This window comes from Nelumbo lutea, chromosome 1 (assembly GCF_056320005.1).
Source record: "Nelumbo lutea isolate HS-2025 chromosome 1, American lotus-T2T, whole genome shotgun sequence".
In the NCBI taxonomy this organism is placed as follows: domain Eukaryota; kingdom Viridiplantae; phylum Streptophyta; class Magnoliopsida; order Proteales; family Nelumbonaceae; genus Nelumbo; species Nelumbo lutea.
The window spans coordinates 68,612,401-68,626,711 of record NC_142684.1 but is presented as its reverse complement, the minus strand read 5'-3'; the positions used below and the strand labels follow the sequence as shown (position 1 = coordinate 68,626,711).

Below are 14,311 nucleotides of genomic sequence, written 5' to 3'. Positions count from 1 at the left end.
TGGGTATGATGCATAGAACAAGCTATCTGTCACAAGTTGAAGGGATTAGGAGAGAGATAGGACAAACCAAAAAAGTACATGGATTAAGGTAGTAAAAGTTGATTTAATGTCTCATAATTTAACAATGGAATATTAAACAGAATAGAATGAGGAAATAGGATTCTCCTAGCCAACCCCATATAATTGAAACAAAGCTTAGTGTGGCAAGTAAGAAGGGACGTAACTAAATCAAAATCTGAACAAATCCCAATAATGATCCATCCATCCATCCATTTATGTTGGTTTACCAGTGAAGTGAGTGTAAGGGTGTCAATGGACTGGTTTTGGAATGGACCCCATCCAGTTCAAAATCAATTTGGACGGATTAGACAGACCAATAAGACATATTGGATTGGACCAATCCGGTCCAAAATATTTATTATATTGGATTAGACATGGTACGTCAGTAATAAATTTATATTGGATTGAGTTGGATTAAGCAAATATCTAGTCCATTGATATAAGATAAGAATATAGGTGTCAATGGACTGGGTTTAAATTGAAAGCAATCTAAGTCAAAACAGATTTAAACAGATTAGACGGTCCAGACATTGAGTTAGACCGGTCCAAAATATTTATTGGATTGGGTTGGACTCGGTCCATTTATAATAGACTCACATTGGTTTGGATCTGATTGACACTCCTAAGTGAGCGATTCTAATGGGTTGGGGTAGATTTCTCTTTATCATCTTTTTTAACTGTAATTTGGGTTCCACAAATGAGAGGTTAGGAAATTTTGACATTGGATGATCAACTTGTAGAAATTCTAGAGCAAAGAGAACTAAAAGACACTAAACATGCTGAAATTAAATATTCATCACAGTTGAAAATTGAAACTAATGCTCCTTTCACTTTTCGGTAAGCCACTTACCTGGTTAAGTGTTTCCTAAGAAAGACTTACCTGAATAAGTGCATTTTCCCATGTTCTTTTATTTTCCATGTTCTTTTATTTCCCATATAAATAAGGCAATGAGCATCTTAACAAAAAAAATCTATATTAAAAGAGGCATTTTTGTCTTATCCAAGTATTGGCAACTTTCCCTTATATAGGAAAGTTAATTTACCCACCTAAGATACTGAGGAAAATAAACTTTCATGGGTCCCCACATCAATTAAATATAAAACTGACGATAATAGGTTTGTTTCGTTGACGATGGTGTAACACTACGTGTTGCTTCCCTTCATCCTAAAGACTCAAATGATTGAGATCAAAATCTTTGCTCAATCTGTTGAGAAAAGCTCGACAATCGTTAAGAATCCAATGACTGTTGTTGATTGGGCCTCTTTGCTGCACTTAAATCTTCCGATCCCTATAATGGATCATTTGATTAATACTCCTTCCAGGCATAGTTGGAGTTCATGACTTCAATTTTGGCCCTGGGACCAACAAAATACGCAGAAGTTCTCAATTTTGCTACATCTATGTCCTCTGAAATAATTGAGATCTTCTAGAACAAAGAAACAGATGTGAATCACGTAGTCATTTGTGCAACCCTTGTATTGTTTGAAAAGAAAGTTTGGACTCTTGTGTGACATGATTGGAATAAACTACAGTATGTCTCTCAGTCCTGACATGACATGACCATTATTTATGTCATCGTCGATTATAACAATTGTCATTATACAACGGTGTTGGGGTTTTAATCATGCTTTTTTTTATATATATATACAACCAAATGCCCCACGGTTGGTAAATTCTAGTGGGAACGCAATCAAAAAATAGTTCTAAACTCAAATCGGTTGTTGTCATGTCATCTTTCGCTCGCTTTGGTTCCCTCAACAAGTCGTCACCACTCACCAGCAGCTGAACTAGATTTCTGATTAAAAAATTCAAGATTGAGGACTTTGTTTGATATATACGAGCTTCTGCTCTCTCTCTCTCTCTCTTCCCTGCACGACGCCACTAAAGTCCATGGGAGCATTGTAGAGTGAAGGTGCTCTCGTCGTTATAGCACTGATGAGTGATAAGTAGCATGAGGTGTCGTCCATTTACTTACCACCTTTCCCATTTAGAAAGAATCTGGGCCCACCATGATACCCATCAAATAGAAATCGCCTAAAAGATCAATCAGAAGTTTTCATCAATCCTATTAGTGATTACTGAAGTACTTTTTGGAATTTATATCTTACCAACCATCAGATACAGTCTGACTTCTTGAATCAAATATCTGCAACTCTGATAACTTGATCGTCCTCTAGTGTGGGGGTCCCATGAGCATGTCCGCCCCTTCTCGTAGTTAACCATAATGAACTCTCAGTATTAGTAGTTGTGAGTAAAGAACAGAGAGAGAGAAAGAGGAGAGAACAGCGATTGTACTTGGACCAAGTTCATTGTAGATAATATATGGTCCCACAAATGCATAATGTGGATGAGAGCATCCTATAGATTTGAGTAATGCTTTGATTTGCTTTTAGGAAAAATAGAGATGGGATATATTATATTTATTATAAAAATACTTAATGTAGACCTGTACATAGTGGGGGCCATTGTGATGTATAAGAAGATATTAAGAATCATGGTTGGGGGATAATATAATTTAGAGCATACATAAACTTTCTAAATTCTTGTTTATGTGCGCAATGAATGAAAATTCAAAAGACTTAGATAAAGAACTAGAAGATTTTTTACATTTTAATTTTTTTGGTAGACAGGAATATCATCATCATCGTCATCATCTAAACCTCTTACTCAGATTTTAAACCCTGCAAAATCACCAAATTAAAGTTGGATTACTGATGTGGAAAATGCCTGCTAATCACCATAACAAATGAAATATCTCTTTCAATATAAAAATAAAAGGATCACCTGTTACTTTATTCGTGGCCCCCTCCAAGTAGTAGGTGTAGCTTAAATTTTCAACTAGATAGAAGCTAACCAAACAACAAGACAAATTGGGCAAATTAGACCTATACATCATGTCATTTCTATAATGTGTCTTTTATAGTTGACCTCCGGATAAGACTGCAATTAAAATGCTATCCGTTTATCCAAATTCGAATTTGGGTCGGATCAACTATGAATCCACCCCCATTTGTTCCGATAAAATCCAATTTGATTTGTTGTTGTATATGTATATGCTCAAATATATATACTTAAATTTATGTTTAAAAAAAAAAAAAAGACAAAACTGACTAAGCTTCATTTATATAGAGACGATTACATGAGATGAGTTTGTCGATCTGTACTGTAAACTAAGCTGACCCTTACATGATAAATAAGCAAAAAGATGGTCCATTTGATTGTATTGTCTGCTAATACGTACAAAACATATAGAAGAAGCAAAAGAGGAAATGAGCCATTTAAATGTTGTACTATTTTTACTAAATTGTCACGTAATCAAGTTCTATGCTGTTATTTTCAATTCATTTTTTTAGGGAATATTCTTTTTCTGGATTTTGAGAGGGAGAAAGTTAATCAAAGGGATTTGGATTTCAATTGACCAAAGATCTCGTGTTCTTTTTTCAGATTTACTTAGGGAACAGGAAAATTTTATTTTCCAGAGTATCCCTTACCCCTAGGTGGGTAAAATGGGTATTGCCAATACTTGAAAGGGACAAAAATGTCCCTTGTAACAATAGATTTTTATGTATAAAATGGGTATTGCCTTATTTACATGAGGAAATAGAAGAGCATGAATAAATATAGTTACTGGGATAAATCTTTCGTATAGAAAACAATTACCTGGATAAGTGCATTTACCCGGATAAATAACTTACGGAAATGCTAACGGACACTTAATGAAATACAATATCAAAGTCATTTAATGGTGTCCCCAGTTTTTTCTTACCGCTTTTGTTTTTCCTGCTTGGGTTAACAACTGCTGCAAATAAAACATGGACATACTTCCCCTTTTGTTTAAATTCACAGTATTGACTGATCTGCTTTGTTAGCTCTCCTTTGTGACTGGATTGAATTTTGAATCTTTCTCTTATACTTCCAAATTCTTATGAGTTGAAACAGAAAGACACTAAGGATTTCTGAGCTTTTATCCATTAAATCATTGTGAAAGCTTTTTGAGAGGAAAGCGGAAATTCTAATTACACACCCCAATGTCTTCGCCCCCTATCCATCCAGATAAGATCACCAAGGAAACTCTGGAAAAGCAACAGTTCTTCACGTACAAATCTCTTTAGTTTTTTACTCCCTCCCCAGTCCTCTCTCTCTCTCTCTCAAAGACCCACCAGTCAATTACAATTTTCATGTATAGGATCTACCATGCTTTCCAAGAATAAATGTCAAAGACCATTTATCAGAGAACATGAATATAAATGTATAAGAAGGAAAGGAGCCTGTTCACCAAGCAATCCCTGGTGGGAGCCCCTCGACATGGCGCCACCTGTACCGCTTCACCGATCAAAGCTGTTCCCAGCTGACGCTAAGGAGAAGTCCCCATTTAGCTAGTATTCAAGGTCAAAATTTTGGCCAACAATTAATAATCGCACTAGCTAATAAGTCAATCGTGCTACTCAGAAAGAAGCAGAAACCAAGCGCTCAGTTTTTAACTTAAAACAGATGTAATGAGCTCAAACCCATCAGCGGTGATATGTTATGACAAACTCTGACTCTTCAATGCTGCCTGAAACTCCTATCAACCTTTGGGATTGGGAGAACAATTCGCATGGAAAAAACCTGTCTGCTGCTGCTGCTGCTGTAAATTAAAATTTTAGCCTGGAGCTGGGGGCTGGGTTCCATTTATCTTCACTGAAAAACTTACTGGCAGATCAGATGTTATGCAAGCACTAACCCCCCTTTACAAAAGCCTGTGGAATATCGAGGCTTGTAAGGACAGAGAAGGTGAAAAGTGGAAACTCCAATTCACGGAGTCAAGTTGGGTACGAATAAAGGTATTAAAGGTACTGGTGGTGCTACTGGGCAACAGTATTTTGACAAATACTACGAATATCTTGTGAGATTAATTGTTTTCCCACGTACTCGGTACCACATTCACCTTCTTCTCTACTTCGATCAGTTTTCTCTTCTCCGTACTGAAAGGTTCTAGGTTATATAATGATCCATGTACAGTTTTCTTAAGCACAACTTTTGAGATACCTCAGTTTCCTTTGATGCCTGATTAGAGGCCACTTTCCGTTGGAAAAATGAAAAAAACAAAATTGCAATTACGAGAGTGTGAGAGAGAGAGAGAGAGAAAAAAATAGACTAAAGAGAGAGAGAGAGAGAGACAGAAGTAATCCCTTGAAAAAATAACATTTTGGTTGAAACTTGAAACTTGAAAATCATTTCATTGACAAAGGCAAACCTGTGGATATTCCTTTTGTTATAAACCCAGCTTGCTTGCTTCTTGTCCCGGAATATGACTTCACGCTCTATGTTGCTGCATGTGATGTTCCGTTGTGTTTTACCCAAAAAATAAAAAAATATAAAAAGAGTTCCGATGTGAAAAGGATACCACAACTTTTATCTTCTGCTGCATGTCGTTCTACGGTTCGAGCCTCCCCGTCCCCACACGGTGGTTTGATTGGTTGGGCATCGATCGGTGTCATCTTAAGAGATTGATTGTCACTATTAATTTCATTTCGGCCAAGAAAACTTTTGCAGTGGGAACCCATCTCCATCTGGGTGACTTCCGGCACCTCTCTGCCCCTCAAAACTCGAAAGATCATTTGGAAATGGAGCCAATAGAAAAGAAATAAATAGAAATAACGGGTTAAAGTTTGGATAATACAACTTGTCCTTCTATGAGCGATCAACCCTTGACGTTAACAGTAACACCATGAATTTAAGTAAGCTCCATTCTTTTAATTTGTGGCCAAACTCTGAAACCCATTTGTTTGTTTTTTGTGCACTGTATAGCAGAAGTTCGGAATTTGAAAAGTAATCTGTGATCCACGTTTAATTCTCGGCCAAACCTTGGCAGATGCGGTCACCACCTTGGCTAGTTGGCTATTCTATCAACAGGATCCTCCAATATCCCCAGTCCCCAGTGTGAGAGCTGAGCCTTGCACTGTCGCTGTCGTAATTCTTCATGACTTGTCGCCAAAATCGCTGCTTACGAGATGATCGACACCCATTACTGGTTACTACTTGAGATTACTTTTTTCTCTAGAGAACAATATCTCACTGATCTATTACGAGTATGAATACGTGATGATGTAACTGCTAACCATTGGCACAGAGATGAGAGAAAGATTGGAAAATGATCAAATGTCAGAGCCAGAAAATAGCCTTCCTCCATCTCCCAAGATGCCTGTGAGAGTATCAACTCTTTACTGCTGTGTTGACTGTTGACCTCCTCGATTGTGCAATCTCATCAATTCAAATTTCACTTCTCTAGGACTCTTAACAAGTTTAGCATTAGCATCGAAAGAAAATAAAGGACACCCGACCCGAGCCAGCTGGAGAAACAGAGCAGAACAGAAGTGCCGTAGCCTGCCTCTTCCATTTCCAACAATCACTATCATCCTCATTTAACATGAAAATAAAATCATCAGTGCCACTGTTCCCTTTCTTGCCGGCATTATTATGTTCTCAAAGTCAAGCCAATTTTTTTCTTGGGGTTTCTCTCTCCTATGTTTTCACTTTCATATCCATCTCCCCACCATTCCTCCTGTTTGACTTTCAGCCAAGCCTTATTACCCATTATGGACTATAGGTTGATTGACGATCACGGACCATGATTCATGGTGATACAACAAGCGTAGCCCATGTCTATTAGACTCAGAGTATCAATTCGTCAAATGTATTATACTTGTAATCATTGGAGCAATAAGCTGATGGGAAAAACCCAGCTCACTAAAAAATAATTGGATAATTGAAAGGTCGAATCCAACCCAATTGGAAATTGATGGGAAATTAGTCAAATTACACCAATCTATCTATATGGTCCATAATTACATCAGAGTCAGAGAGCCGAGATTCTGGTAATTTTGAGCACACGAGCACATGGGAATGGCGGCATGATCTGGTTACACCCCTCTGATCAGATACGGTACTGATCTTCAATAATCAGTTAACATCCAAAGAAGCTTTTATATAATGCACTTGTGATAAACAGTAAAAACTACCTTTCGTTTGAAGTAAAATTATTTCCATCTGTTTCTCAATATTGCAGAGATTCTACACCTTTTTTTTCTCTGAACACTGCACTGTCATGTATTTTTTTTTCCTACCAATAGGGCAGACTATATTTTACATTCTCTTCTAAGACCCATATCTCTTGCTTGCTTTCTGTGATTACATTAAAAAAAAAAAAAAAAAGTGTAGAAACTTGTTACATGTAGCTTTCTATATCATTCTTCTTTGGATACGGTACTGATCTTCAATAATCAGATACGGTACTGATCTTCAATAATCAGTTAACATCCAAAGAAGCTTTTATATAATGCACTTGTGATAAACAGTAAAAACTACCTTTCGTTTAAAGTAAAATTATTTCCATCTGTTTCTCAGTATTGCAGAGATTCTACACCTTTTTTTTCTCTGAACACTGCACTGTCATGTAATTTTTTTTCCTACCAATAGGGCAGACTATATTTTACATTCTCTTCTAAGACCCATATCTCTTGCTTGCTTTCTGTGATTACATTAAAAAAAAGTGTAGAAACTTGTTACATGTAGCTTTCTATATCATTCTTCTTTGGAACCTGCTCCACCCCAAGTAACAGGAGGAGAAGCTTCAATATTTCTTCTTCAGTTTAGTATGAACTCACGATGAGCTTGATCTATCCATTGAGATAAGTTGACAAATAAACAAAGGAAAAAGGTGCTTTTGTATCCAGTCGAACCAATTAACTTTCGAATCCAGTAGTCTACCTCTATAATTCTTCTCTGTTTCTGAATTCTATATTACTGTAGAAATGCTGCTTGCTATTGGAGATGCAAATGGACTCTCCGGGAGATTAATCCCTTGGCTGTAGAAAAAGTCAGAACAAGAAAAAAGTTCAGGAATTAGAAAAGCATGAAAGTTAAACGATTTGAAGCATCAATCGATATAAATATCACTGCTTAATCCTCTATTAATTCTATTAGGAAACATTATTTTTACTGTCATATTTAGTGCCATAAAAGTAAAATCTATGTTTCCTCTTGTTGCTTGTTTCTAGACCCCACAAGGTTCATCTTTTTATCAACTCTAAATTTGACCAAGCACATTAGGTTCACCTTTGGAAATATAATTGTAGAGCACATCAATTCTAAAATTTCCCTCTTACTAATTAGAATATAAAATCTCAGCCTACAGTTGATTCCAATAATTTAAAGCTGACACAAATATCATACACAAACATGTCTTTTTATCATGCAGGTCATTGACACCTAGTAATTCTTAAGCCCATAACTTGGATTAGAAACATGCAAACAACAGATAACCTAAGCAGAACCCAATTGAGCTACAGAAGGTTGTTAATGACACCATGACATGCATTTTTTCATATTTTTTCCCTAAATAACTTACCTTTCCTGATCACTGTAATTGGTGCCTGTGTGTCTGGTTTTATCATCGCTTGTTGAACCATTATTCAGAACATCCAGCAGATAATTGAAACGGTCTGCAGATGGAAAGTCATTGTGATCTGCATGGGCTTTAATGCAGAACAAAAATGGAAAAAATGTCAGGAGAATAACCAGAGAAACAGTACACAACAGAAAGAAGGTTAAAAGGAATGTTGAATTACTTTCTAGAAGAATTATTTAGACATACCTTCTGAGAGCTTCAACTCATCCATGTAACCAAAATAAGGTTGGTGGGACAGTGCTTTAGGTGCTAACTGCAACTCTGTGAGCCGCCTTCTCTCAAGTTCAAGGGCCTGCTCATGCTCTTCCATGATCTGCTTCCTGAGTATTCTGGAACTATCGCAGAGTCGAGGCACTGGAGAAAAATATACATAAGATATGACAGGAAAGGACTGTCATTAAAGACCTAAAAAGAAAGGCAATCACTGGGTAAATTGTAAGAAGTGTTTACCAACAGCCTGTGGCACATGCTCAATCAGGCAAGAAAGGTGTATTCAATATCAGTTTAGCTCCATGAAGATTTACTAGGCAAAAAGGCCCAACTGAAAGAACAAAAGCCTCCAATCTAGCAATTTTGTGGGTTATTCCTCTTTTACAAGCATTCCAGAATGCGATAGATCAGATGATTTGGTATTTTGTCCCCTAGGTGGGATTTTGTTCGATTTGAGCCGAGAACTTGCATGTGCAAGCTTATGTGCCAACTACTAAAGACAAGATAATATTCTCATGGCGTGTTAAGTATATAGCAATATATCCTAGTATAACTACAGAAGACCACAACTTCATACATGAATATACTTACTTGAGTGAAACTCGGGATCCATTTCCAGCAAATGAGAAGGGTAGTACATTGGAGGTTCGACTTTCTCTGTATATTTCCTGAAACAAAGAAACACTCTCAAAGGTAAGATTTTAAGGAGTTAGCACATGAATGAAAGAAGCGGGAATTCCTTCCAAAGCAAGATAATCATGAAATGGCAGGAAATAACTTCTTCCAAACAGGGCATAGGTGTATTGGGAACCCCTCCCCCCTCCCACATATTTTTGTAAATTGAGCTAAGTTTTGAACCCAACGCATCCCAAGTGAACTCATTCAGGCAACTCTCAAAAATACTAAATTCACCAGTATTGCATCAACTGGTGAGAAAAAGGCTGTTAAAAAAACATAGCCCAAAAAACTTCCAATCATATCCCAGATCTGTTTCACCGGAAATCTAAACGACTGTAGTGAGAAAATGAAATGCCCTTTGTCTAATGTTGTTGGGCATTTTACAGATGCAAAATAACTTTACCTTTATGAGGTTGCCAGCAAACATGAAAGTTATCAGGAAAGAAACTCAACAACCATGGTTATGCTCATTCAGCTAATTCCAAGAGGGTTTCTCTCTTACCTGTCAACAATCCTTGACTTCTCTCTATAGGGTTTCACCAGTACACGAGCCCCACAGACAAAATGGGGATTCCCCTTTGTCAAAATCATCTTCACCGTCTCTGGGTAGACAAAAGTAACAAAACCAAACATCCTTTTCTGCTGGCAAGGAATTCTTACATCCTGAACGGGGCCAAAGCTCCTACAAACAAAGGAAACCAGCATGAGAAACACACACTAAAATTCCAATATGAAAAATCCGAAAATGGCTGGAACTTCACATGATAACAGCATTGAGATATACTTGAAGTAATTGGAAACATCTTCCTCAGTAAATGTGCTCTCAGCAGGAAAAGTCAAGTAAATTTGACGAGACCCAGCAACAATGGCACCAGGATCATTCCTCTCACTCCTGTATTCCATGTATCTGGGAGCATCTTCCGCCAAAACTACTGAATGCTGTCCATGAGGTCTGAAACTCATTCACAAGATCCAACCGTTAAAAGCTTAAAACAATTATTAAAACTGAGAACCAAATCAAAGATCAAAGACTCCACCTGTCAATAAGTCGAATGCTGTTCTTCAGACGCGCAAGAAGCTTTGTCAGACTGAAACCAGCCTTCCCATGTCTTTGGCTCTCTGTAAGGTACCCCTCAGCCTGAAGTGTTCTCCCATACTTCTCATAATACATCATCGGAAGAGAGGCTATTGAAACAGGGACACCTCGTCTAGATTTCAAAAGCTCTGTGAGCTCCAACTCCAGCTTTTCAAGAGACCCAGGGGAGAAGAGATGATCTTCATTAACCAGCTCATTAGGATTTGGAGTGAATATCTGAGAGAAATTATCTCCAATAGTTTGACCATGGAAGTACCTACAGTTGGTTCCATGCTTACAGAAACCCTTGTTAAAGTAATGACAAGCCTTCACTGGGAACTCAGGTAGGCTTGGAGATCTCCTACTTGTCCTTGCAGTTAGCCCGCCCAGTGCAGGTTCTGGATAGTAGTAATTGCTAGAAAAGTCCAGACCCACCGAGTTTGGATCTAACTGTTCTTCCAAACTCAAGAACTGAGCCTGATTGTGAAGGCGAAATTCATCGGAGATGGAATCTGAATAAGCCGGAGGGATGAAGTCCATGCCACTTATGGCTTGCTGGTCCGTTGTGACTTGGGGGTCCCAGTAGGGAGCAGGGACCCGGAAGGTGGCCGGAGACGTAAAAGGGCGCGATGAAGCTGGCGAAAAAGGGGTGAACTGCAAGGGTAAATCTGTAACAGGGGCCGCATTCATGGAAGAGGGCGAAACTGGAGCAGAGGACACTGGCTTAGAGGACAAACCGAGCTCGGCTTTAGCCTTGTTGATCAAGGCCTGGATCAGATTGTCAGGACCAAAAGCCAACCGGATCATCTCCCGGTCGCCGTGGTCCTGCAGTAGAAGATAGCCAATAATCTTGGACACATTATCGGGCTCTAATTTCTGAATTCTATTGAAGACAACTCGTGTAGACTCTGAAAAATCCATTTCAAACCTATTTTCTGCAACCAAATACAAAACAAACAAGAGATTCACCTAAAAAGAAATTGAAAAAGCACCACCTCAAACACACACACTGCATCTCTCTGAAATTGAAAAAGCACCACCTCAAACACAGACACTGCATCTCCCTGTAAGATAAAAGAGAAACAAAGCAACAATACAAGATAAACAACCTACGAGCAGAGACTCAGAAACGAAAACTTCAACAAGGAAAAGAAAAAGTTGCAGATAATATTAGGTCAAAAAGAAGAAAAAAGGTTGTTGCAGCTTGGCAAACAAAATAAAGTAACAGATCTAGTAAAAGAAGAAGGATATGAATGGATTCAACACTTAAAACCAAGGAGAAAGAGACCCCGGTCCATAAAACCTAGTAGAGATGAAAAAAGAGAGACGGAAAATAAAACCTTTCATACTCCCACTATCTGTATCATTTCTCTCGAATTCTGAAATTCACACCATAAATAGTATTTGAACTTCCCGTTAAAAGGCGCATAAGCTTCTTTAAAACACTACCCAATTACTTGTAGCTTTTTTTAAGGAAAGATAACTACAACATGAAGGCTCTGAAAACCCTAGAAAAAGCTTCCAGAATCAACAATTGCAGAACGGTTTCAGCAACCAAAATATGCATTTATTTCTTTATTTGGAACTAAGATATTTAAAGAAACGATTTGAAGTTTTGAACCAACAACCCGCATGGAAAAGGAGTTCTTTTTCTTCAAACAAATGAAGAGAATAAAATTGAAGAATCCTTTTTTTTATTTCCTGGACCAAAGAAAAAAAGCACTCTCTCAGCTTACCAACAATCATAAGTAAGAGAAACTAGTAGGAACCCAGTATTTAGAATCAAAAGAATGTTAAATAGTGTTCCAAATCAGCTTTGAAGATAAAGAAGAGACTTTTTTTTATTGATCAAAAAAAAAAAAAAGAAGAGACTTTTTTTTAAATGAAAACTTTTGAACACAAAACCTTGGCATCATAATCCCAGCTTCACATCACTCTAACGGGTTCCCTGAGCTTAGAATATGGTTTTACAGTAACGAAGAAATGGAAGAAAACACTATTCATGGTTTAGAAGAAACCCGTTGCAAAGACCATCTTTTCAAACAAATTGAAGCAAAAGTTGGGCTTAACGCTGAAATTTTTAGTTCATGAGAGTGGAGGAGCAAGCACCCATAAACGCCTCTTCAGGAAAAAAACTCGTAACCTGATAAATATATAAGAACTGAAGAAGGAAGCGACTGAGGCAGACACGTCTTAATACCCGTCCATGAAAAATAAAATCAACTTCTGAACACTAAAGAACCCGTAAATAGAAGCTGATTTGCTAGGCGGATTGACTAAGAAACAGGAAGAACAGGGAGAGAGGGCGGAGGAGAAAAAAATATATTCAGATTGTACGTTATTAAAAACACAGATCTAAAATACCCACCAAACCTTACGGCTTCTTCTGCAGATATAATAAGTCAGATGAACCAATCCAAAGCCTTAAACTCCATGATTCTCCTTCCCTCCCTCACTCCCTCTCTCTCTTTCAGTCTCTCTCTCCCTCTCTCTCTCTCTCTCTCTACACTCTACCTTCTCTCTCGTTATCTCTCTATTCTCTCATGCCTTCAATACTCTGCAAAAACGACATCATCCTAAAAAGCAAAATGACAGAAAGGATAGCTTTAAGGGCGCCTGTCTTGAGTTCAAATCAACAGATAAATATATAAATAAACGCAAAAATAAAATGCTGATATCAAAAAAACAATTTTATATAATTATTTAATTCTTTTCGAATTTTCTAAATTCGTAAAATTCGAAATCATTTCTAGTTTGTGAAATTAGATTACAGGTTGTATTTGTCGTTACAGAAAATTACGCGAATTAAATGGAAATGGTACTGAATTTCCGAATACTGTGAGAACAGTTAGCCGAATTAAATGACATTAATGCCCCCAATCAATTGAGAAATAGTCGATGAAATATTCTTTCTCCAAAATTTTTATATTATTAAGAAAATATACTCATTCGGAAATACCTAAGCAGACGAGTTGTTCTCCACCTTTCTCTCTCCCTTCTCTCTCTCTCCCTCGCTCATTGCGCTCAAAGAGTTTCCACCGCACATGTCGGCCAGCTGCAGCTGCAGCGCTTATATTTAAAAAGAAAGAAAGGCGACTTACAAGAGAGAAGATCCGGTGCTAGATGTTACAGAGGCAACTTGTTTTGTATACGAGCCCCGTTTGTTTCACTGAGGGGGTGACGAGGCGTCCAACAAATCACGACACAACACGCCCACTTGCTGCTCATGGGCCCCATCATCTCTCCTTGTTGCTTCTGCGTGGGTCCTACCTTCTGTTTGGATTGTACGGGTTCCTTTCACGGATCACTGGTCACTGTATGTAATTCATATCAGCGCTATCAAAGGAACCACGTGTCTCGCAATCAGTGAATCAATTCTCAATATGCTTCCTCCGATCTATCTATGTCATTTTGGGTTTGGGTAGTCAATGAAAAAAAATGTGGTCAACGATCTAAAAAAAAATTAAATAAAACGTGTCCGGTCTGGATGATGAAAATGGTTATTATCGTTCTATGATGGGCTTCAGCCTCCAGGGCTCGTGTGGACTGTGAATTACTAATTATGTGCTTATTTCATCTTCTTGTTCTCCTCCTGTCTTGCTAACGTACGGCTTCTTCAATTCAACTCAACTATATTATCCGATTTCATTGAAAATAATTTATTATTTTTAGTGAAAATACAAGGAAAATTAGGATAAGGGCAGGTTGGTAATTGAGGAAGGACTACGGTAATTAGGGAGATTGGAAAGACCGGTTCAACCGGCATGAATAGAGGCGGAATACCGACTACCGTCAACGCCCGATGTGAGAGACACATCCAGGCAGTTGGCGATTGATG

At 37.9% G+C, this 14,311-nt stretch overlaps 1 protein-coding gene across 7 annotated transcripts; it reads right to left on the bottom strand.

Moving 5' to 3' along the window:
- Positions 1 to 7,391: 7,391 nt before the first annotated feature.
- Positions 7,392 to 13,609, bottom strand: LOC148875111 (CCCH-type zinc fingerfamily protein with RNA-binding domain-containing protein). Of its 7 annotated transcripts, none has more exons than XM_088964182.1 (9): positions 13,433 to 13,520; positions 11,514 to 11,537; positions 10,436 to 11,408; positions 10,183 to 10,350; positions 9,901 to 10,080; positions 9,312 to 9,388; positions 8,697 to 8,864; positions 8,451 to 8,577; positions 7,392 to 7,908 (listed from the first exon to the last, which is right to left on the bottom strand). In XM_088964182.1, the coding sequence occupies exons 3-9, from the start codon at positions 11,392 to 11,394 to the stop codon at positions 7,839 to 7,841; spliced, it is 1,749 nt and encodes a 582-aa protein (XP_088820308.1). In that variant the 5' UTR covers positions 11,395 to 11,408; positions 11,514 to 11,537; positions 13,433 to 13,520; the 3' UTR covers positions 7,392 to 7,838. The 7 variants fall into 7 exon arrangements, with proteins under 7 accessions (XP_088820308.1, XP_088820305.1, XP_088820307.1 ...); XM_088964179.1 differs by lacking the exon at positions 13,433 to 13,520 and adding an exon at positions 12,842 to 13,096; XM_088964181.1 differs by lacking the exon at positions 11,514 to 11,537 and having other exon boundaries at positions 13,433 to 13,609.
- Positions 13,610 to 14,311: the final 702 nt, after the last annotated feature.

Bases quoted from the DNA above. Each gene is read 5' to 3' on its own strand.
- LOC148875111 (XM_088964177.1), bottom strand. The intron at 9,389-9,900 runs GTAAGAGAGAAA...TCTTTGTTTCAG, and splicing joins AAGTCAAGGATTGTTGACAG to GAAATATACAGAGAAAGTCG. The intron at 8,578-8,696 runs GTATGTCTAAAT...TCTGCATTAAAG, and splicing joins TGAGTTGAAGCTCTCAGAAG to CCCATGCAGATCACAATGAC.